This window comes from Molothrus ater, chromosome 5 (genome assembly GCF_012460135.2).
Source record: "Molothrus ater isolate BHLD 08-10-18 breed brown headed cowbird chromosome 5, BPBGC_Mater_1.1, whole genome shotgun sequence".
In the NCBI taxonomy this organism is placed as follows: Eukaryota; Metazoa; Chordata; class Aves; order Passeriformes; family Icteridae; genus Molothrus; species Molothrus ater.
Window position 1 is genome coordinate 71611523 of NC_050482.2, and position 25020 is coordinate 71636542.

Genomic DNA, 25020 nt, shown 5'->3' on the forward strand with positions numbered 1-25020 from the left:
TGAGTGGCTCCCATCATCACTTGCTGGCCAGTCAAATATTCCTGAACCATATCCAGAATTCTTGCAGCATCCAATCTAAAACTGTTTTCTTTGAAGAATTTGAAGTTCTGTCCCAGTGGTGGCAGCAAGAGAAACATGTCAGTGAGAGTCAGGTATCAGTTATGCTCAAAAGGTGCTTTTAAGATGGATCATCATTCTTTAAGCTATTTTTACCTCTCTCTACCCACAGTCATCTCTGAGCAAGGTATATGCTGATTAAAACTTCTAAAACTATTAAAACTAACTATTAAAATCAGCCAACTATATGGGCATCTCAAAAGCACCCATTGGGTATGCAACTATTCAATGCTTGTGATAGCTGCACCTCTTAACTGGTTTGGAAGACTACAGGCAAAAATAAAAGACTTTTCTTCCCTTTTTTTTCCCAAGAAGAAAGAAAATTTCTTCTTGATTAAAAGTCATTTTCTTCTCTCCAAGGGAATGAAGTGTTACTGAATTTTTGCATGGCAGCAGATGCAGGGGTCAGACTGGTTTCATTGTAGTGCCATAGGTACCTTTGTGAACTGTCAGCTTTCTGCAGAAAACAGGCAGCATTTTGTGGGGAAAGCAGTGTGCCTTGGATAATGAAGGGTGGTTGGGATCCAGCTACCTGACTCCTGTCACTATTGAACACAAAATGAAACATCATGCATGCTGGAACTTCCAAGGTTAAAAGAAGAGAAGTTTATTTTCTGACTCCCAACATTTATAGACCTTCAAAAGTTACAGTAGATTGGAGGATGAAAGTGCCACCTCTCCAATGACACTGGACAAACCAAACGTCCATCAAATTTCTCCTCCAGAGAGGAATGTAAAACAATAATTATTTACATAAAAGTGCATGAGAAACTTCATTACAAGAATGTAAAACATCAGAAGAACTTAGAAGAACAAGGCAACAGACTCCCATCTCCAGTTCTGTTGCTTGTTCTTCTGCAAAATCTTTACCACATTTGTAAGAACAGGGACAATAGTCCCTCAGTGCTGTATGAGTCTGTGAGGCTTTATGAATGAAGTGATAAATATTAGACATTTTCTTGTTGTTGCAGCAGCAGTTGATTGGTCAGTTTAGATAGATGGCCATATTTCTGCCTTGTGGAGCTCAGCTGGAAAAACATGAAAATAGATTTTGGCTCGTTTGTGCCCAGGGAAGGACACTGAAGCAGGGACATAATTAGAATTCAATGTTCTCATTGTACTTGAACCAGGAATATGCTGGAATGGTGCAGCTGCAGCACCGTGCTGTTCCAAGGAGCTGCCAGTCACTGTGCTACCAGCGCAGGGCTGAATGCTGCTATTGTCAGGTGGCTGTAGCAAACAGCTTGTCACTCCTGCCACCCAGGAGGGCTGGCTGCTGGCAGGCCTGTCCTTTCACAGGACATGGGCATTGTCCTCATGGAGCACTTTGCTGTCCCCCAGAGTGCTGAGCAATTGCATTTGTGGGATCTTTGGCTGAGAATCACCCAGTGCCATCACATACCTGCCTGTGCCTTGGCGTGGGGATTTGGAACTGCTTGTCACTGCGTTCTGTCACTTCACAAAGGACACTCACTCAGGCTGTGCTTTGGTTTTGTTGTGCAAATGCTGCAGCTGAGAGGGATCAAAAAAAGTGAGGCAGGAGCTGCAGATCATCATCAAAAGAAAATGCCCATCCTTGTGTGCTCTGAGGTGCTGCTGGGAGCTGAGCTGCTCTCCTTGGTTTATAAGCAGAGGCTTATCCCAGTAAAGCTTGACCTAGAGAACAGCCGTGCTTCAGTGGGAGTAGGCTTTCCCTGTAGCCTTTGTGCCTAAAGGTGACATCTTGTCCTGCATGGCAGGAGGAGCCTGAAAAAATACTTTTTTTTTTAACATAAAGGGGGGAGTAGGGGAAAAAAACTGCTCAATTTTTGGTAAAGCAGCATGACTTGCTCCATACTGTTCTTGTATTCCCACTGCTGCTCTGAGGCTTATAATATGGCCAAAACTGGTTCCCTGCTATTGCAGAAATACCTCATCCATCAAATCCTATTTATGGTTTATGTTCACTAAGTGAAAAATTTAGTCACCCTACAGTCCCTTCCACATGCCTCTCAGATCATGTAACTAACCCAGCAGGCTCTTGACATTGAAACTCACTTCCTCTCACAATGTCTGTTCTTCTGCCTAGAACATAGGCTTGGCTTTTAAAAAGCCTTAAAAAACCTTAAAATTTAAACATATGTCCAACCTGAAGATTGCTAGCTATGAAAGCTGTGTGCAGTTTTGAAAAATTCTGTGCCTTCAAAATTATTTGCAAACATTTGGGCTCTGCTTCTGTCTTTAATGTTAAGGCACTGTCAGTAGTATTTGGGCATTATTTAATATTTGTGTGCTGCAATTGAAATGGTGATTAATGGTCCCACTTCAAAATTGCATAAATTAAAAAGTAAATCTCTTAAAAGATCCTCTGGAACAATCAGGTAAAATTTAAGGCCAGTTTGCTAAGTGTTCTGTAGTTGGAACATTAGTTGTGCCACAGAAGTGTCTTGTACAATTACAGTACTAACAAAATCAGGATTGCAGCTTCTGTTCTAGTAGAGAGCCCCAGCAACAGAGTGGAGGGGAGAGCAGCAAATGCATGAGGTGGCAGACAAAGCAAAGGGTGAAAAAGTAATTGAGGAAAGCAAATTAACAGATGCAAAGGTAGTGATTGCATGAGGGAAGAGTTGAAGAAAAGCCTGAGGGAAGCAAGGACAAAGACCGAGGACAAGCTGGTAAAAGAAATTAGCTGTTAATATCAGTGAAAACGGGGTTCCTGGGTTCTCCTGGATCCTGAAGTTCACTTTGGCAAAATACATATTTGGGTGAATTTCTCAGCTTCTTTACAGCCTGGCTAGTCCTGAAGGCATCCCAGGAGTGCAGTCTTACCTGCTCTGTGTTCATAGGCAAAGGTGCAGTTCTGTAACATGGAAGAGCTCATTTAAAAAACACTTTTAAACACTCTGATGGGATTCTGCTGTTAGAGCAAGCCTACAGCAGGTGTACCAGGGCACTGGGCAGGCAGTACTGCTAGCAGAACAATAACAGGAGGCAGCTGAAGAGAAACCCTGACATTTCCCCTCAAATGCTTTCCTCCTGCTTTCTGCAGCTATACATCAAAATAACTCAGAAGGCAAGTGGAGTGTGTGAGCTCACAGTCTGTTTTTTGGGAGATGGACACACTGATGTCATGTGGAGCCTGCTTTGGCATCAGTTCCCATGGAGGATGAGCTTTGGCATGCCTTGTTGGAGGGTGTTACCATCCCTGCCAGATCCCAGGGGAGCAGATGTTCCCTGGCTGGCCCCAGGCTGGGAGGCATCATATGCACACTTACAAAATTCTACAGAGCAGCCTGCTTGGAACATTTTGAGACTTTCATGTCCTGTCTGCTCGGTGCTGTTTGGCAGCTGGGTTGGCCTGGCACCTTTTCAAACTAGCTCAAATCAATTAATATATGTTACTGAGCTTAAACAGGTCCTGGGCAAGATCTGTGGCAACATCACCAGACAGAGAAGTGTAATCACAATCTTTGGTGGCAAAGTCCACAGTATCTGAAGTTTTCTGTTAAAGAAAGGAGTGTATTAGATTGTGACTGGGTTACAAATGCAGAATTTCAGGTTTGCAGTGTTTAGAATCAGGTGAGCTCTGTGGTTCTTGGAAAGTTTTAAAGTCTTCTTGTGATAGTTGTGCCAGAATGAGGACCAGACATGTATCACAAAGAGGAGTGATGCTAGACAGACTCCAAAAAAGGAAATGTTGATATTCCTGACTGTATGAGAAAGAGGAGATGGCTGATGGAATTAGAAGTCTGGGATAGGTTGGAGAATGACACTGGGCTGGTGAAACCAGAGCAGAGCATACAGCCTGTTCTAGGGCAGCATTTCTGTACATTTTGGCATGGCAGGTTACTCCTGTTACTGGTGTGTGCATAGATCCTCATAAAAGGAACTTGGAAGCACTGGTAGGATAGTCCAAATGAATGAATCCAGGGGTGGCTGCATTAGAAAGTAACACAGTTGTATGTACAATGCACTGAGGAATAAAACCACCTACAAGGCATTAGGCATGTATATATTCATGTATTAAATGTTTCTTCCCTGCCCAAAAGGTGGGGAAGAAACATATTTAATACATTAATATCTAAAGGTTATAATAAAAGGTGAAATGAGGTTCCAAACATTCAGCAGCAACTTGCCTGAACTGAGTATCTGTTAGTGTTCATAGAGAACCCAGATAAATGTTGTTGGGGATTGTTTTTTGTGCCAAAGAATCATGGAGTATCCTGAGTTGTAAGGGACTCGTGTTCAGTGTAATAGCAGTAAACTTTTGTTTGTTTGGTTGTTTTTCAACCAGTGCTTTTTTGTTTGGCAGAAAATGAGCTGGCAACGCCACCTTTAGATGGCATCATCCTTCCAGGAGTGACAAGGCAGAGCATTTTGGATCTGGCACGCAGCTGGGTGAGTGTTCTGGCAGTAATGGTTTCAATTGTCATGTTATAACTTCTGCAGAAGTCAACATTTCTGGTGCTCAGTATCCCAAAGTTCAGCTGATTTGGTTAAATCATACAATCATACACCAGTCTGGCTTCATACAAAGGCCTGGGCTGGAGGGGGCCTTAAAGGTATCTCATTCCAGCCCCTTCCATGGCAGGGACACCTTGCACTGTCCCAGGCTGCTCAGAGCCCATCCAGCCTGGCATTGGGAAGCATTTCAAGGCCATCTATTCCAGCCTCCCTGCAGGGAGCAGGGGCATCTTCCACTGGATCAGATTGCTCAGAGCTGTGTCTAGCCTGTCAGAAACCCTGCTTTCAAGGGTGTCATCCCTTGGATGTCCCCTCTTCCCTTCAGCCTGTCAGCCCCACCACACAGCTTGGTGCTGCTGACAAAACTTGCTGAGCATGCACTCCCTTTAACTTAAGGGAACTCAGGGTGTGCTCATTCAGGGATTCTCAGGAGCATCACCAGAATACCCACACCTGTCACACAGAACAATACCAAGCTTGTTAAAGCAGCTCCATGCAGTATTTAACATGAAAATTCTCATCAAATCCACTGGTACCAGCACTTAGAGCAAGGAAACAAAGAATTACTGTGCATGACCATGGCTGTACTTCAGTCATCAGCTCATTATTTCTGCATTTAGTTCTCATGCTTCCAACCTTGTTTCTGCTAACAAGCATGCAGCCTGCCCAGCCACAGTCTTGCAGTCATCTGTCTGGTCCCTGTTCCTGTTCTCTAGTGCAGCAATCCAAGAGCTTATTTGGACACTTGAGACTGGATCGTGTCTTGAAATGCAGAAACTCTGCCTTGCTGTGTTCAAAGGTTTTATTGCAGCCGGCGTAAGGATGCTGCACAGCCAGAGGCACATCAAGCCCAGGATCCTGTCTCCTGGATTTGGCTGGGATTATGCTCACAGTGGGATAACAGGAATACCGTGTACATGAAATAAAAGTGGCTAAGTCTGACATTTATTTTTTTTCTTGAAACACATCCCTTCAATTGATTCCTATGCACACTTCAACCATTGTAGAAGGTAAAACAGTCCCAGAATTAAGACTGCAGTGCAAATGGCCTCACTCATACCTGTATTACAGTTAATTTTTGTATGTGATAGCTGTGTGCAGGCTGCAGCGGAACATTTTACTAGGGATTTAAAAAATACCTAAATTGGCCTGGCAGGTGAGATTAATCAACAGAATGTATCTTGCTTAGGAATTGTCTGAGAGTGGGATGCAAATTGAGATAATTGAGTAATTTTTGGACAAACTTTAACGTGCTAGAGACCATGAATAGAGAGATCCAGTGTCCCATAACAATTCTTCTTTGTTATTCCCTAATGTGATACTGATACTCTGCACCAAACCAGAGGGAAGTGCCACTTAATGATCAGCATTGCATCTGGCAGGCCACTGGCATCTTTGTGTAGGGTATTCTTTTGATGAAAATCTGTCTTGTGTGACACTGGCATGTTTGAAAAGATCACAAAATCAGAGTCAAAACTTGATTTATTGTCACTAGGCTAAAAGTCCTATTGGAAATGTTTTGGAAAACAAAAACAGTAATGGGGTTTTTTTAACTTTTTCCCATTTTTATGGTTGCTGCTTCTTGTGCAGGGAGAATTCAAAGTGTCTGAGCGATACATCACCATGAGTGACCTGACAGCTGCCTTGGAAAAGAACAGGGTGAAGGAGATGTTTGGTGCTGGAACAGCCTGCATTGTATGTCCCATCTCTAAAATTTTATATAAGGGCAAGGTAAGGAAATGTCTCCTTTTTTTACCCCTTCCTTCTTTCTTCTGAATTTTATCACAGTTAATTGCAACTGAAAGCCAAAACCAAGGGAGATAGAAAAGGTGCGCTGCCTGGAAGGCTGAACAGTGTCAGTGTGTTGTTTCCCAAGTGAGTTACTGGTTGTCAGAAGGGAGCTTTCCCTCTTGTCTTCTGGGGTTTTTCCTAATAGCTGAAAATATAAAATCTCAAGTTCTGGGAAAGTGAAAGAAAACACTAGTTCCCAGCCTGTTTGCAAATGTAGAAAAAGACATTCTTCCACATTTCTTTTACTCATTATTTTTTGCTAAGGTACCTGGGAAGGGTGAGGAGAAGTGAGGAGAGAAAAGACTTTTACAGGGAACCAAACTTCTGAGCCACTGCTGCCCTTCCTTCTCAGGTTCCTCTCTTGTTCACCCTCCTTGCAGGGATCCCAGCTCTGGTGGAAGAGCTGTTCCAAGGCAGTGCCCAGCTGCCTTCACCTACTGTTCACCATGTGGGAGATTGCTCCTGCACAGGTGGAATTCCCCAGGCATTCAGAATGTGAAGCTGATTTGGGGTTATTTAGTCAGCACAAAGTTAGTTCAGAGCACATGGAGCAGTGCAGCTGCATAAAGGGTTGTGCTTTGTCTATGTGTACAGTAAATGTCTGTTAGGTGATACTTCCTGAATGAATCAAGTAGAATAAATGTATTGATATTACCTGGTGCTAAGATAATATGAGACATGGAGGTGCTGAGTGAGAGGTACTGTAAATATAAGTGTTGTATTTCTACACCATATACCTTGAAATGAAATGCTGTATATAATGTTACCTCTCTTGCCTGCACAATATTCCCTCTATTTTGGACAGATCTCTTGGAAGGCTTAGGTTAGTCTTTCTTGAACAGGAGCATAACAGTTTAACTCTCTAACTTTTCACTGGCTTAGCACCACCCTCCTGTTTAAGAAAAAACAACTAAAAACCCAACACAAAACCCCAAACTACCCACCCTTTTCTACTCATAAGGGGGGGCTAGCCAGCATGATAAATATTTATTAAAACTTCTGGCAACCATAAGGTATTCATATATATGTAAAGCTATAAAGAATAACATGTAATAACATGTTACTGTCTTTCTCTCCCCTTCTCCCTCTCCTTTGTTCCATGCCAGCACTTGGACATCCCAACCATGGAGAATGGGCCTGAGGTAACAACCCGTTTCCTCAATAAGCTAACTGATATCCAGGTAAGGTGTTTCCTCTTCTATAACCAGGTAGAATAACAAAAGGTGAACCTTTGAATGGAGTGGAAAATAATATTTTTTGGTAGTGCTGCTATAGATGGTATTATATAATAATGTAGACCCTTTGTCTAGTGTGATTATTCTGCCAATTTTCTTTCCTTGAAAAAGTATGGTAGAGATGAGAGGGAAAAACGACACTATACTTCATCTTGGAAGCTGGGTAAGAGTTGCAAGATATTATTGTTATCAGTGAAATCTAATAGTGATGTTAGAGGTTGCTTTTTAGGGGAAGAAGACAGGATTATGAAGCATCTGAACCACAATCACAAATGAGTACAGGTTAATCACTGAGGCAGTTAAACACTCACTGGGAATGGCCAGCTCATCACCATTTCCATTTCTCATTATCTTTCCAATCACACGGTCACTGTTCATTCTTAAAGCACTTCTCTCCTCTATCATGTGCTAAATATCAAAGCCTGTGTGGAGTCTGTGCTTTGTCTCCATGTCTGGGCATTTCAGGAACCATTTCAGGTGAAGTCAGTGAGCAGCAGCCCTTTTAATCAAAGTTTCCTGGGTTTTTTTCCTTATTTGGTGTAGTTCATGGTGTGGGGTTTTGGGGATAGGGGAAGAGCTGAGCAAGTTACAAAGACCCTTTATTTAAGATCTTACAGCAGTTGCTTGGCGGTATTGCCAGGATTTCTTCAAATTGACTCTGATGGTTTCCGTTCTACATTTTTGGCTCCAAGTGTTCTTAGATTTGCCACTGAAATTTTTATGTTCCTGCCAGTAGTCTGTGTCTTTCTGCCTTGAGACAGTGAGCAGTGGAAGACAAAGGTATCCAGCCTTTTCCCTGAGGGTCGTCCTGTGCCCTCCCTGCTCACAGAGGGTCAGAATGGTTCAGGCTGGAAGGGCCCACCAGGGTCATCTGGTGCCAGCTCCAGCAGGGTCATCCCAGAGCACATGGCCCAGGATTGTGTCCAGTTTTGGAATATCCCCAGTGAGAGAGACTCCACACTCTCTCTGGATAATCTGTCCAGGGCTCAGTCCCTGCACAATAAACAAGTTCTTCCTCATCTTCAGGTGGAACTTCCTGGGCATCACTTCCTGCCCATTGCCTCTTGCCTCATCCACCCTGGTGTTCCACCACCAGCCAAGGCTCAGGAGGAGGCTGAAAAAGTGTGGATTGTTGCTAAGCATTATCTTTCTGGGACCTTTTCACTTCGCTTGCCTGTTGATGTGGACCTTTTCACCTTTCAGCTGTGCACCTAGTCTGTGTTCATCAGTTACATGCCAGGAGTAAGTTTGTTACTCCTGGTAAATGCTGGACTATTATGTCTATGCTTAATTCTGGGTTCTCTTCCTTCTTTAAAAAAATCAGGAGAGTTAGAAGACATAATCATTGAAAACCATTTTAAAAATTATTGATTTTAAAGAGATCGGTGGTTGATTCCCCATTAAGAGTCAATCAGTGGTTGCTGGTTGTGTTTCTGCACATTTCTGTCTGTAGGGAGCTGGGTTTATATCCAGAAGGACTTGATGTTTCGCAGAAAGCAATGCTGTGACACAAAAAGTGACTACATAATAACCTTAACCTGTTAGAGGAGAATCTTTGACCAAGAACTTCTATATTCTCTACCAGGAGGAAAAAATAACAGATCTCTTTGCATTATCACTGGATTATTGTCGAGTCATTTGGACAATCTGAGGCTGTAATTCCAAAGAATCTTCCAGTTTTGAAGCATAAAGTGCAATAGAAATAGCAGTCAAACACAGCTTTGGTCTCTGTGCTGTTCTGCTGCCTGAACTGGGGCACTGTATCCATTTCATGTTGAACCATGGGAATTTTTTAAAAAGTGGAAATTCTCAACACCACCACATCCTGCATGTGAACCTGTGACCAAAGGTGCAGACTCCATAATCCAGTGTGGTCATACCAGTTCCCTTGTGTAGAGTGCATGCTGCTTTTATTATTTCCATATTCTCTTCATTGTTGTGTTTCCAAGTCTGGTTTCATGCTGCTCTCCTGCAAGTCTGCCCTGTTCATTGGGATGTCTGTAGATGTGAGCAGCTGCTCAGTGGAACCAAAGCTGGAATGACAAATTAGAACCTCATGGGCAGAACTGATTCAATTTCTCATGCCACTTGAGAGAGACAGTGGTTGCACTGCAATGCACATTTCCCTTCCTGTCACTGAATGGATGTCATGGTTACCAAAGCCTGATAAAGACTTCAAATTAAAGAACATACATTATATAAATTAATGGTGTGCTTATGAATGAATTAGTAACAGTACACTCTTCCATAGCTGCTTGAGTTGGTAGATTTAGGGGTGAGGTTCTTTTCTCTGGAAATACACTCACTGAAACACCACTCATGTTTCTGTGGGTTTGCATCCATGCTTTGAGAATAAACAAGCTTTTGCTGTGTCCTTTAAGACATGGATTAAGTTGGAAGAGCTTGGAAGAGATGGGTAGAAAATAAGATGTATTGCTTATGCTACATGTTACTAAATACATTTAAACACTGCAGGCAAGACAGCAGAAAAGAGACATTTAATCAAAGCCCCTTTCTTTCTCTGGGCAGTGAAAAACAACCAGGAAAGGACCATAGGACCATGTATGTGGTAATTTTCACAAAAAAACAACCTGGAGGTGGTGGACAGTGGAAGAGGGACTGGATTTACTAGCCTGAGATCACAAAGCCCTTGACAGAATTAAAAATGGAAGCTAAATCTGCTTTTATTTGCAGAAAGAAATTATTTTCATTGTGGTATTGCAGCTTCATTCCCCTCTTAATTCTGGGAGCAGGTGCAAATTCTAGTCAAATGGCAGCTCAGACTGGTCCCTACCACAATTTCTTTATTGGAGCCTTGGATGATACTGTTGCCTAAAGATGACAAAATTTATAGATAACTGCAGCTGCAGAAAAGGAGCAGCAGAATTAATAATGAAAAGACAAAGTAGATGTGATAATTTTGAAGGTCAGTTAGTGCCTTGCCTGCTGGAGTAAGGGCTAAAACACAAACCCACTGAACACCATTCTTTGTGGATCTGGAAGTGTGTTTCTTCTGGCTCATCCTGATTTGGAGCTATTGTCTTTTCCCTGCTTTAGTGACCTGTTAGCACTTTTCCTGCTGATGCAGAACCTGTATTGGAGGAACTTCCTTTTTTCCACTCTGGAGAAATTAACTCATCTTTTTTAGCCTACATAAAGCCTCTAAAATTAGTTTTCATTTTCTTGGTTGAAGGTGTTTTCAAGCTCCCTGAGTACTACACTCTAAGGGAAGGGATTCCCATCTGCTGCTGTCCCTCCACCTCTGAATTATTTACCTGCTTGAGCCCTGTGCGTGTTTTGGGGTCTCTCTGGAGCATTGTTTACAGGACTTCTGACAGAGCTTTAGAACACAGAACCAGTCTAGCTGTCAGAAGTGCTGCCTTGGGGCTGAATGCTCCCCTGGAAGTGGATATGGCTGCATGCCATAGGTTACCTTCATTTCTGCCTGGTGATCCCATTTGTTTGTGTACAGAAAGACAACTTGTTTTATTTTGGATTACAATTCTCCCTAATTGTACTCTGTGGTATTTGTGATGGTTTTATTTCACGTTCAATCAGAATGCTGTAATAAAAAGCCACCTTGACAATAAAAAGAAATAAAATGAAATGTGTTTGTTTATTGGAGCTTCAGCAGGGGCATACTTCTGAGTGAATTAGTGAGCAGGCCTCAGGGAGTAGCTGCATTAAACTGATGGAAGTGAAGCAGGGCTGTTCTGTGTCATCTGTACTAAGTATCAGCTCTGCTCCTTCCTAAACCAGCTATTGTAATATGGGTAAAGCAAGCTGTCTTTAGTCTGTGCCCAAATCAAAGGCAAGTAAAGGCATAAAAAATAATGTAAACTACTATCAGAGCAGTGAAAATGAACATTTCTGAGGATACACCTAAGAAGTTATTGTAAACATACACTGATTCTTTTAACTTCTTTTCTTAAACTTCATTTTTTCTTTGTTTCAGTATGGAAGAGAAGAGAGCGACTGGGCAATGCTGGTGTCATGAAGGTGGCAGAGTCCAGAGCCTCCAGACAGACCTGACATCTGAACAGTGACAAATTCTGTAGCTGCCAGTGTGTAGCATAGTCCCAGTATCAATTTGCTCCCCAGGATGATTGTTTCCACAAGCTGGCAAACGTGAACACAATCATTTTGATTTCTACTGTAATCCTCTTGGTAGAAGCCTGTCTTCTTGGTAGAGGTGCTAAATGTTAGCAATAGAACTTTCCCAATGGTTTTCTTAGTGCCTCCTTATATACATAGTCTGGAAACTTGTAAAATGCTCTTCAACTGCTCTTCAGTTTGGTTTGTTTACTGCCTCCACCAGCAGAGGATGTTGCCTGTTAGCTGCCCACAGGCTTCTGTTGACATTATTCTGCCTTTTGCTCTGTGTTTGGGAAACAAATTTAGCCATACACTCCATCCTTTCATACTCTGCTGCTATGGGAGATTCCTGAGTTTGCATAGCCTGGCACATGCCCTCCTACTCTGTCCAGTAACTCTGACCTTTAGCCCAAAATCCTGCAGGATGGTCCCTGTTGGCCTCTTGCCCTTCCCTCTGTGGGGATTTGCAGTGCCTGCTTGGGCAGTGCATTCCTCTCTGGGAGTTGAGTACATCCTCCTAGACATGATCTAAAAGGCTGTGTCAGGCTTTTAAAAATGAGATAAAAATTCCCCTTTTGCCTACCAGAGCTGGGCTCTGCAGACACAGTGTTGCCTTCCAGGTGAATGTCTAGGAAAATGAGATTAGACACCTTTGGCTGTGAATATTGAACCATTCTTCACAGCAAGCAAACCTTTGGATGGAGGAATTTCTTCCATCACTCACTCACGTAATTTAGATCAGAAAAATGTTTTCCTTGTCCCTTTCACCTACTTGCTGTATCAAGCCTTCATTGCCATGTGTACTGTAGAAGGGCCTTCCTGTTAAGGAGCAAGCAGTGTTGTCAGCAGAACATGTCTGGAAGGAAAGAGGCTTCATTCAAACCCTGGTCTCATTCTGGTTAAGCAGATAATTCATAGCACGCTGCTTTCTCACATGCAGCCTTGATTCTTTGGAAGCAATACAGAGCATGTAGCCCACAGTTGGGGAAGTAACTCCTGCAAATGTTCACCAGCGACCATCCTGTAATATTTATTAGCTCTCTCCTTCTGCACACAGCTTTGTTGAACAGCTTTAAGATACCTCTTGCCAAAAAGGATAACCATATTCTGTATCAATGTTCCAAAGTGCTACTTCAGTATAAAACTGGTGGAACTTTATTGACACTTTATTGGAGTCCTGTAAGAAGTAAAAGTGAAACATTTCTTGTTCTAGTTTGCAGTAGAGATACACCAGTATTAAGGGAAACATTTAGCACTTTAATTTTTTTAAGACCAACAGTATCTCTCCATGCTTAATAAGTCTTTTGTAGTTACTGGCATTTGGTAACATAGTTTAAAAAGGTAAAATATAATTTCTAGTGGACCATCCATGCCTTATGCAGCTGTTAAAGAGCAGCCTTATGGCTTCCTGTTCATTTTTGGTCACCTTTTGAAGATCCCTCCTTAGCCATCACTTTCTTCTGCTCCTTCATAGATGATTTTTCCTGTCTTTGACTGCAGTCCAGTCTGATCTTTTAATGAAGAACAGTTGAAGGTTCTCTCTGCAATGTAACTATTGTTAAAAATTGATGGATAATTTTTTCTTTAGTCTACAACTGCAAGCACAAAATGTTGTTTCACTCACAGTAGCCATAGTGTTGTGACATTTGAATTTGTATCCTCTGCTGGTCTTAGTTCAGTATCTTGCTGTGTGTTATAAGCTGCTGGTAGTCTTTTACTTAATTAGTAGTCTTTCCTTTTATTTAATTAGATGGCTGTAATATAAACATGGGGAATATGTCAAAGTGCAGCATGGGGTAGAGAGTTTTATGCAATGAGACCAGTATTGAAATTTAAGAGTGCCTTTAACCAGAGTGTGGAGTGGAGCTCTCTGAAGATGATGTAATGAGCAGGCATTTGTGGCTTACTGGTACTGAACAATCTATTCCTTCCCTTAAGTTCATCTTTGATTTATCAGCAAATGGAAAAGTGAAAATATCTTAAGTTCAGATGCATGGCAAAGTGATTGTGCAATACCTGAACATCACAGCATTGACAGAGCTGATTAATGATACCACATATCAGAAATCCCCATGAAGGCCTCAGTATACCAGCAGCAATCTATTCACTAGGCAGAATGAATAAGGACCAGTTAGAAAAATTACTTTACTGAAATGTAAACCTGGAAGTTGTTAAATTGTTCAAGTTGTTAAATCAGTTGCAAGTTATTTAACATGAAACAGGTGGTTTCATTTGTTGTGTTTTGCACTGTTTCCTGCACTGACCAGAGAGACACCTCTGTTTTTTCTGCTAATGGAGACTCAGAATGAGGAGAGTTGATGGTGGAATGACCCACAGAAATGAGTGGTCTTTTCTCCCAGGGAAGAATGAAAACGTGGAGTGTGTGTGTGATAATTGTTGTCTTTAACATCTTGGTTAATTGCCTTGCTCTGTCTGTGTCAGCTCAAGGCCGTGCTTGTTTCCAACCAGGGGAATAGGTTTTAGATTTTAAACTTTGAAACCTAAAGAAGAGAGCTGATGGGTCAGTATATAGTACAGGAAATTCTTGTGTTGTTGCATGCTGTCCTACTCTGAATTCTGGCAGTGCATTTTATCTCATTAACCAAAAGAAAGAAATAACATGTGTAAGTAACAATCAGTATTTGATATTGCATTCTCCTTGTTTTCAGTTGTAAAATTTAGGAGGGAGCTGTGGTATTCCCTGAGCTAGTAACAGATTGTAAAAGAACATCTGCACATCTTTTCTCCATGTGCCCTATTTGTTTAATTGCAACAGATTTACATAGAAAGAGTATGGTACATCATAACTAGGCAATTATCCATTCTTCATCACTTAGTTATGGTTCTGGTAATTGATCATTTAAGACATAAGATAGTCTAACATTAGGAAAATTTGAAACCGTTCAAAAAAGATCAAATTAATATTGTTGTGTGATATTTGCATAATTGGCTGCAATTATTTAATGTTTAATTGGGTTGATCAAATGAGATTCAGCCTTTCACATGCTTATGTTTTACAAACACTGGTACTTTAAAATGATGATACTGAAATCTAATTTTCATATGTTCTTTCTTCTCTGCATTCTTTTGATTATTATTTTCAGTATTGAGCGTGTCCTTAATTTTCTGGTTTGGTTCGCATGATTCATGACTAGGAAAAAAGTCCTTCAAATAACAGAATTTTCATGAAATTGGCATTTCATACAAGCTGTTCTGGTGCCAAGAATTATGGCTTCAGCAACTGGTATTACGTAACCAGATTGTTAACTGCAGTGAAGGCAAATTCATTGAAAATTGGCAGGGACAGAGCCAGGTGAGGATGCTGATAAAGGTTCCTGGGGTAGATAACCTGTTCAGTCCAGAGCAGGGCAAAGCAAACAGGATTTTTCTGGGTATGGAAGGGAAGACTGGTAAGACACAAGCAAGGTAGTGAGATCTCTCTGCCCAGCCATTGTTTATACCTGTTCAACTGTCTCAAGCCAAAATCAGTTACCAGCCACTCCTCCTCTTTGTACATAACATCTTGTTGGGTTTGCCTAATTCAGCATAGAGATATCATAGATCCCTTCCTGTGTACTTAGTTTTATTATTTATCCTCAGGCATGAAGAATGGTAATTTGGAAAAATGTGATACTTAAAAGTAATTTGGAGTGCAAGTTATTTGAAATGTCTGTCTACCTACCAAGAGGTAGACAGAAAACCAGCCAGGGCTGATCTCAGAGCTGCTTAATTAGAGGAGGAGCCCTCTTGAATTCAGTGGCCTCTCCAAAACAATCTGCATCATCCCAGCAGGTTCCTGAGTGTCAGCTGTCAGTGCCTTGCTCTGGGTAGTGCACAGAGAGATGCAGAGCTGGTGGCACAGCCTGGCACTCTGGTACACTGCCTTTCTCTGCATGGCATCCACCCTGCTGAGGGTAAATGTCAGTGTTCTGGTGGCAGGCTGATGTCCTGAGAGGTGGCAGCTGGAAATGATAGCTGAGCATGCCCTGAGACAGTTGTTACCCTGGTCCTTGCTGTCTTTCTCTTCCTTTCACACAGACTTGCACCCCTTTTTCCCCAGCCTGCTATTGTTGTCTCATATCTAGAAGGGACTGTTTGAGCAAATTTGCATTCTTCTTGCTTTTAGCAGTAGTGACAGTTAAAAAAAAGGCAGTTTTTTCATATTCCAGCTGTTGAGGGATCAGATTTGTGCTTTACCACCAGGACATGTAATCCTGAACAGACTTTGTGACCCTGGACAAGTTACCTGAATTCTTTCTGGCTGCAAAGCAGTAGTAGTACCACTTATACCACTTCTAACTCTAATCCAAACTTTTGCTTAAAAACTTGCTTCATTACATATCAAATTAAGCTTTCCAGAAAAAGCTTTTTAAGTAACAAGAAATATGCCATGTAAAGTCCAGTATTTCAAGGATTACATTAGAATACACTAACTTGGTCATGCAGAGAAAAATGTTATTTAAATGAAAAATACATTCAAGGTTTGCTGCGTAGAGCCATAAATATGAAACAAATGTAGTTCAGAATATAAAAATTAGCATGCAGAATGATCTTAACAAGAGAACTTCATCTCAGACTGGGCTATCTTATTGGAAAAATGCTTGAAGGAATCATGACACCTCTCAGTGTAAAGTCATGAGCATGGGACTTAGAGGTGCACTTCGTCATGTAGCGCTGAGACCTCTTTATCCATCATATCCAAAAAATTGCTGAACTGCGATGCTTACCAGTTTGGGAAGGTGAAAGACCTGTGTTTTACTGTATTTTGTCTCTAACCTCCAGATGTGGAAAAATAATTCATAGGTCCTAAATCATTTAAGCTCGAAAACTTCTTAATAAGTTGTGTTTTTAGCCATTAGAGCAGAAGAGAACACTGGCATTGCATTGGTAAAAAATATTGTTGTAGCAGTCCACCTGTCCATGCCTTGCTGTGAGCATGATTCTTATTAGTAGGAATTCCAGGATATTTTCTCTGTGCAAAATCTGAGTGCCATCTATAGTACAGATACATATATTGGCAATATACTGGCCAATATATCCCCAGCTCCATAAACAAAACTAACTTGGTCATTACCTTGAGCTAGAACAGTCAGGCACATTGGGACCTAGCAGATGATGAGCAAAACTAAATTACAACAGTAAATAGATTTGAAATAAGATCAGTCAGTAGATTTGGAATTAAGTTTTGGAATTAGTAGCTCAGATACTAACAGAAATCTCATTAATCACTCTAGCAAGGCTAACCCAAATATATTAAAACACTATTTTGGGCACACCCGAATATACTAAAAGAATAATGGTAATTATATTCACCAGTAGTAACAGCATGCTTCTCTCTGAACATGAATTTATACTCTTTGCTCATCTTAAAATTTAATTTAACATATCTGAATTTTACCACAATCCTGCATTTTCGTGCCATGCTTTAAAAAAAAAAACAAGTCTCTTAAATTTCATGCTCATGAGAAGATCTTAAGGAAGATTTAAGACCTTGATTTAAAATTTTAAAGCCTTTAAAATACCTGCTGGGTAAAGCTAAAGTAGAAACAGGGAAGACAACTTTGTGCGAGCATTTGACTAGTGTTCCAAATGTTTTACCAGCACTGGCCATTTTTGGTTTTTACCAAAGAGGTATGCAGGGAATAGTTGATAAAATAAGTTTATTGCTTGTTTCTTAGTAAGAGTTGGGGAAGTTTCTAAGAGCTGGTTCTCTTAACACTAACTCTGTATAGTTCCTGATTCTGTCAGGCTTAGAGCAGTCGTTTCAGGTGGAGGTAGAGGAGCTCAGAAGCTTTTCTCAGGCAGTTCTTGCAGAAACAGATTTTCTGTCCTTTTACGATCAAAGTGATCGAGGTGTGAACATGGAATATTTTAAACTTTGCACCTTTTTATAAAACTTTTGTTTTTCATTTTAGAGTTCTGATACAGTGTTGCTGAACTGATGTCTTACACTATCACATTGCAGTAGCTTAAACATTTTTATTCTTTCTGTAATCACTTTCTTTGTGTATGCCAAACCCCTGATCACTGTGATTTGGTCACCACTAGAATTGTGATCGTTTTGGGTGAAATAACTGCACCCTGCTTGTGCTAAACTGAGTGCTGGCAGCAAAGGCCAGAGCAGTGAGTGGAGTCTGCTGTGTCAGGGAGAGGCATGGCAGGAGCAAGAGTGAAAATGAAAATAGCCTTCAGTGCTAGTAAGGCAGGAGGGCAGCAGCACATCACAGCCCTCTTGCTCAGTCCACTGAGGGACCACCACAACTCTAGCAGAATCAGAGACTGATGTTGGGATTTAAGTTGGTATTAATGCTCTTCACTTGCTCAAACACCTCCATTGTGCCTACATTTTCAGCTTGGGCCCCTGTATCTTCACCAAAAGCTGCAACACCTTTACATCTTGTAAAGCAGTGGAATATTTGGTCAAACAGCTCATGCTCCATACCCTCTAACAGGTCACTCGTGGATTCTCTTCCCATCATTTGTATCAAGCCCAGTGGTGGACTGGAGCTGCAAGTAGGAGACAAACACATCATTAACACTATTCCTAATCCAGAATGTTCACAAAGGGTGGATCTGTTCCCTTTGTCTCCTGGGGAGGTGGCCTGGACTCACCTTGGGCATTGGGTGACAAAATGCAGAATGTTCTTTGCCACAAAGTTACAGTTTCATCTGAAGCTATCTACAGACAATTTCTGTAGGAAAGCCAGAAGTCCCAATCTACCTGACCTTTGAAGCATTTAGGAGGGTGCAGAAGTGGTTACTGCAATTGGAGTGGGAAATTAGCAGCTTAGGGAGGGAGAAGTAAACACCTCTGAAGGGTCTCTGTCTCAAATGCTGAAAGTTAACTTGGTATTTTACAAGAATCTGAAGCATATGAAAGCAGTAAAGGACAGATGTGTGAAAAAGTACTGGATAAACTAAAGGAAACTCTACCTCATTCTTCTCTAAAGGTTTTTAGAAGCACAATTAAGAGCTCCTAATGACATTGTTACGTAGTGACCATCTGGCATGAAAGAAGCGCTATATTTGTGTGTCTGTACATCCTGTAAGAACTGTATTTTGCTAGCATTAGAAACAGTCTATACTATTTGCAGTTTTCCTTCATCAAATCTGTATTCAAATGTTCTGTATTCAAATTCAATGTTTCTGTCTCCAGTAAAGGAATTTAATTGGCACCTGTTTGTGGCACGTTATGTAATCATTGGTGTTGAGTGCAGCTAACTAAGTGTGATTATCTCAGAGATGGGAGCTGCTATGAAATAAATTCTTGAAGGCTGGACTAAAAGAAAAAATAAAATCTGGATGAAGTGTGTCATGTAAGAACAGCAAAGCAAGGCTGAAGTGGCAGACATGCACCTACCCTGCCAAGCCTGGAGGCTGAGCCAGTTCTCTCACTTACAGTAAAATGCTGGACAAATTAAGCAGCAAAAGTACCTACCTGCTAACCATGAAGGAGTTTTTAATATGCCAGGAGTGTGTAGCAGTGGTTGAATGCAGCTCCCATTCTCAGGGTTTGGGGCTGATGAAGTAAAGGGAGAGAATGCCAGAAAACAGCTTTGTACTTGGAGCACTTACTTCACAGGGCATTTTTGAACAGTCATTACTCCCAAATATTTTAACCAGTGGGGAGCTTTTTGAAGATGGAAAGTACTGAAAGTGAGTGTCATTAAAATCTTGACATTTGCCATGTGTGGTGGCTATATTTACAAAAAAACTTTACGTATTCCCTCTTTCCAGGGAAGGGAATACTGTAATTAAAGGTAGTGCTGATCCATGCTGTGGTAAATTAAGCATCATTTTCCAGGTACATTTTCCAGGTACATTTTCCACCTGGATTGGTTCTCAGTGACTCCAGAGAAAGCTGGCATGGACACAGGACACTTTAAGGAAGCTGTAGATAGGTAAGTACTGAGAGTTATTAATTACTGCTGGGAGAATGAACCTAGCATGTCAGAATCTGACTTTTTTCTTGTGTCTTGCCCTTTCCCCCTTTCATCCTGAGGGAACCTTTCTAAACTGTAACTCCAGCTTGAGCTCCAGCTTTCAAACCTCACCTATCACAAGCAGTAATAAGTTGACTGATCATACAAGGTGCTCACTGGGCTTCAGGGACCTTTTTTAAAAGACTTTTTGTTTTTCCTCCTATTTGAAACATCTCAGTAGCTGGCAGTAGCTCTGTCCAGTAAAGCACTTGCAGTATCACCAGCAGCACTGAGTTGTTGGGGCTGCAGAGTAACAATTCTGAAGGCTTTGATCCAGGATGCAAACTCTTGTAAAGCTGATGTAACCAGAAAAAACCAAACCCACAATTTTAAAATAATACAGTGAGAGAGCAAAGCAGAAAGCAAATGACCTGCACAGTACTACATAAGTAATGTAATATTTTAAGTTGTCTTGTGCAGGGATAGAATGTAAGAAAATAAAGATAGTGCAGAAGCTAGTCTCACACCTGAGGAGTTGCAGCTGTACTAATCACCAAAGATCAGGAACAGGCCTGCCCTTAATAGGCCACAGCTGTGTCCAATGAGGAGAAGAGTGCTACAAGAGTGGCTTAGCTGGGTGAGGGGAGAGATGGGGTTTGTTGGTTGTGCTGTGAAGAAGGAGTCAGTGCTGTGAGGAGTTGCCCATGAGAAATCACTGAGAAGGTATGGGGGCTTTGCAATAAGATGACAACAGTGTCTGAGTTAACTTGTGTGTAAGGCATGTTTGGATATTCCCAGCATAGAAGACACAGGCTTTCAAAGACAAAGCTGATTAAATACTGATTTGCTTTGTGGGATCTGTGAAGTGGCACTGTGTGAATGCCCAGAACAGACCTGCCATCCTCAGAACACACCAAGTGTTCATTCAGGGAGCTCCAGGCTCTGCCCACAGGCAGATGTAGGCAAAGCCCTGATCTGGATGTGCAGCTGAAGCTGTGGCAGGGTCAGGGGTTGTGTGCTCTGCAGGGTTATGTGTGAGGGAGTTGATTATATATCAGCCCTTTATAGATGTGCAAATTAAATACCTGCAGGGAGGCTGCCACTGCCAGGAACCCCATCCCCTGTAAAACAGCCAGGCCAGTTCTGACACTCATTGTGACAGGGCTGAAATTCATCTACTGTGACACACCAGTCCTGTGGGGGTACCAGCTGTGGGTTTCCCTTGGTCTGGATTGAAGGCACCTGAGACTGTAGTTCATGTTCACACTCAGGTGTTTATTGTTTCTTATCAGTAAAACAGCCTCACTACTGTGAGTTGGGCAGCTTTTCATTAGAAGGCACAAAATGGCCAACAATCTCTTGGTACAAGGTCTTTTAAGACTAAACTGTCCAATTAAGAACTGACACCTGATTATTTTCCCTTTTAACCCAATAACTGATCCCACAGAGCCCCAGTGAAGACTTTTCTGCCCAATTAGAAAATGCCACCCAAACCCATGGAGAAGAAGGAAGAAGAAGCATGAAGAAGAAACCCAGGACAACAGCCTGTGCCCTCCATCTTGCTTCCATCCACATCATCCTAAAAATCCCAACACCTCAATTTCTCGCCCAGTGATGCACTTCCACTGCTCTCTATAATCTATTTCACATTTTTGTGGGTTCCAGTCTGTCTTAAAGTCTGGGAAACTTTCTCCATGAATGAGGGTCAGAGTCAGTGCTGCCCTGGGGGTCAGGGCAGCCCAGAGCAGACAGAGAAATATTCCCTGTGGTGCCCTGGGTTTCCACACAGTCTTAAAACAGACTGGGGCTCAGCTGCCCTTTAGTGACACTTGCACAGCTCATCACCCAGCAGAGCCAGTGGAATGCCAGTTCCAGCAAAGACAACTGGTGTTGGATCAGAAGCTCAGCTGAGGTGATTTCTGTGCTCTGAGGGTGATGAAGGGAACAGCTCCACTCCTTCCCAGCTGCCCTGTCCCTGCTGTCCCCTCTGTGGCATTGCTGGCTCTGTACCAGCTGCAAGGTGCCCAGATCCCTGCCTGGCCACAGGAAGGAGAAAGGACATGCCCAGGTGCCAAACACACGGAGAGCAGGGCTGCTCTGCTCCCCACAGCAGCATTTGTCTGAAGGACCTGAAGGCAGTCAAAAATCAGCCCCTATGACACATCAGGATTTATATCCCAGGTGCTAGACACTTTTATTATGGCTCTTAAACTTTAATGCACCAGACCTTGCTTAAGTCATTGCTGAATTCTGGGTTAATTATTTTTTTTAACCTTCCTTTAGCTCATATAAACCTTGTGAGTGAAGTCTGTAATATTTGCTTTACTGTGAAGTCCCAGGTTGGATAAGAAAGGACCTTTTGAAGATTCTGTGTCATGAGGGCATGTCTGAAAACTGACTGGAGCAGACAGTGAAAAATATGCCCATCTATTTAGGAAACCTTAGTGCTTTAAAATTTGCAGAAAAATGTCACAGGTCAGCCTGCTATCCTAGGATTTGTTACCTCTAGGGATGTGGTTCTGACCATCCTATTGTTCTGGATCCTCCCAAGAATCCCATTCCTTTTAAATGCTTAAAACCTTCATACCACCTCCACCCTCCACTGCAGAATCTATCCTTGTATCATACTAGGAACAGAAAATCTGGGAAGTTTGTCAGGTGTTCATATTCCTGTCTTAAAAGTGCACTCCCACAGATACCAGCCTGTAAGCATAACTCAGCACCGGTACCCTTGGCTACTCCCTCCTTTTGCAGGTAGAATATTTTTATGGCTAAGGTTAAGATTAGAAAGGTTTTAAGGTTAGAAATCCTCTCTAATCCCTTTTTCATAGAGAGGAAGGAGTGGGTCAGTCCCTCAGCAGTGGGGACCAGATCCCACCTGTGCTTGGTTTGTTGTAATCAGAACATTACTTTGTTTACTTTGATGTCAGGTGGCTACAATCACCACATAGGTCCCCTTAAAAAAACATTATTTGGCTGGTGGAGCTATGGGAGAGGTGCTTGGAGGGATACTCTGTCCTGCTGAGAGAAATGACATTTCCCTGGGCTCTCTTTGGTGTCTCTATCATCCATTGGTGTCTCTGTCCTGGCTGGGAGGTGCTGGTGGCTGCTCTCAGGTGAGTCTCTAATCCAAATTTGAGTCTCTAATCCAAAACCCTTCAGATTTTTCTCAAGGGCCTCTCAGACTGCTGGGTTTGTAGGCTCTGTGTGTGCTGAGGTGGGAAGCAAAGAGAGCTGATGTGTGAGTTTTCCTCAGGACCAAAGAAACACAGTTTTGGGGATGTGGGCTTTGCTTGCATTGCACGCTGGAAGAATTCTGTCTGAGGACCCTTTTGGTCCCATCACATTGCTGAAAGGAGGCTTCTTTTAAAAAAATAAGTTGAAGACAGTATTACCTAGCTTGGCTGCCTGTATTTTTGATGTCATGGAAGGAATCCGGTGAAACCCCAATTGCTGCATTTTTTCCCTCGTGCAGTCTGACTTTCTAAAGAGGCAAAGCACAATTTATATATTTATTTTTTTGACTTCAGGGAATCCAGATTGCAATCTGCCAGCCTGGGCAGAGGCTTATTTAACAATATGTGCATGAAAGCCTTGTAACTGAGACTGGTATTGTGCATATGGGCCATCGGCAATCAGCACATTTTTAGGTCAGATGGCTGCCTGGTTTGGAGAGGTAAATGCTGTTGAGCTCCTACCTTGCAATTTCTTACATCTCCTAGGGTAAATCTTAGAGCTTGCTGGTTCCTCTTTGGCTCTCAGGGTCCCTTGGGACATTCCCTTATGGTATATGTGAGTGGCACAAAGGAAGACTTCTTATTCCACATTTCCTTCACATTTCAACAGCAACAAAACATCAACATCTGTGTTATTTACCCATTTTTGCATACCTGAAATATTGACAAGCTTTTTAGTACTAACACAACCCAGGAGTTAAGAGAGGTGTCAATAAGGGAAAATTTCAGCCTGAAAAAGGGGACAATTCCCCCAGTTTTGCAGGATAAGATCATGTTAAAACTCCAACCTTATTTTCTGAACATGTGCATATCCCTGCCAAGCCTCACAGCCCCTTTATGGCGACTTTTTCCTGGAAAGAGAAAGTAGCATGAACAAGGCTTTATTATCTGTTACTGAAATTTAAGCAGCATGAAGGAGAGCCAGTGTTTGACTCAATGAAACTCTCATCAAATTAGATTTGAAGTTCAGGGCAAAATTAATCTGCTGTAGAGTTGTTTAACCTGTTTTTTTTTTTTTTTCTCTGAGAAAACAGATATCATCAGGAAAAATAATTTTGTGTTTGTGTAGCTGGTAGGCAGAAAGTGTTATGGTTTTCATTTTAAAAAATAAAAGTAATTTTTCCAGGAAAAAAATAACATTATGACCCACAGATAATCAGTAATCAACCAAGAATATTGTAACAGTTACTACTTCATTCAGTCATCAGATTATAAGTTTGAGATATTTCATGGAAAAACTGAAAATCAAACTGCAATTACAGTAAATTGCAAAAGCCAGGAGGGCTTGTAATGATTTATTTTTAAAAGACACTGCTTCTCTTGGTGTGCATAATACACACTTCTCTGCAGCCTGTAATAGGAGTTTTTCAGAGAAGTGATTTTCTTTAGGGAAAAATGACAAGCAATCTGGAAAGGAAGGGGAGATCAGCAGTTATCCCTGCTCAGTTCCTTCCTGTGCCTTGGAGCAGGACAGGTGAACTGTGGGGATCCCAGTTGTGGGTTTCTCTGGGTCTGGATTGAAGGCACTTGAGACAGTAGTTCATGTTTAAATAAACACTCAGGTGTTTATTATTTCTTATCAGTGAAACAGTCTCACTACTGTGAGTTCAGCAGCTTTTCATTAGAAGGCACAAAATGGCCAATGATCTCTTGGTACAAGGTCTTCAAAGACTAACTATCCAATTGAGGCCAAACCTACATTATTTTCCCTTTTAATCCAATAACTGATCCCTAAAAACCCTCAATGTGGATTTTCGGATTTTGCCACCCAATTACAAAATGCCACCCAAACCCATGAAGAAGAAACTCAGGATGATACCCTGTGCCCTCCATCTTGCTCCCATCCACAACAGACTAAAAATCCCAAACCCTCAATTTCTCACCCAGTGATGCACCTGCACTACTCTCTATAATCTATTTCACACTTTTGTGGATTCAAGTCTATTTTGAAGTCTGGGAAACTTTCTCCATGGATGAGGGTCAGAGTCAGTGCTCCCCTGGGGGTCAGGGCAGCCCAGAGCAGACAGAGAAATATTCCCAGTGCCCTGGGTTTGCACAGTGACCCTCCTAGCTGCTGTTTCCAGCTGTAAAATGGGGGTAAAGCTCCCTGGAGACAGAGGTGGATTCATAGCAGGGTGATCCATGAGCAGGGGAGGGCCAGATGGACCTGAATTCAGATTC

General features: G+C 41.9%; 1 protein-coding gene across 2 annotated transcripts in view; it reads left to right on the forward strand.

Annotated features, from left to right (window-relative positions):
* The window catches only part of BCAT1 (branched chain amino acid transaminase 1), a 57943-nt gene extending 39087 nt beyond the window's left edge, over positions 1–18856 (forward strand). For both annotated transcript variants that reach the window (XM_036400804.2, XM_036400806.2), the window contains 4 exons: positions 4409–4494; positions 6151–6291; positions 7458–7532; positions 11542–18856. In XM_036400804.2, the coding sequence (XP_036256697.1) occupies positions 4409–4494; positions 6151–6291; positions 7458–7532; positions 11542–11583 (344 nt within the window). In that variant the 3' untranslated portion in view covers positions 11584–18856. The remainder of the gene's footprint in view (positions 1–4408; positions 4495–6150; positions 6292–7457; positions 7533–11541) is intronic.
* The last annotated feature ends 6164 nt before the right edge of the window (positions 18857–25020 follow it).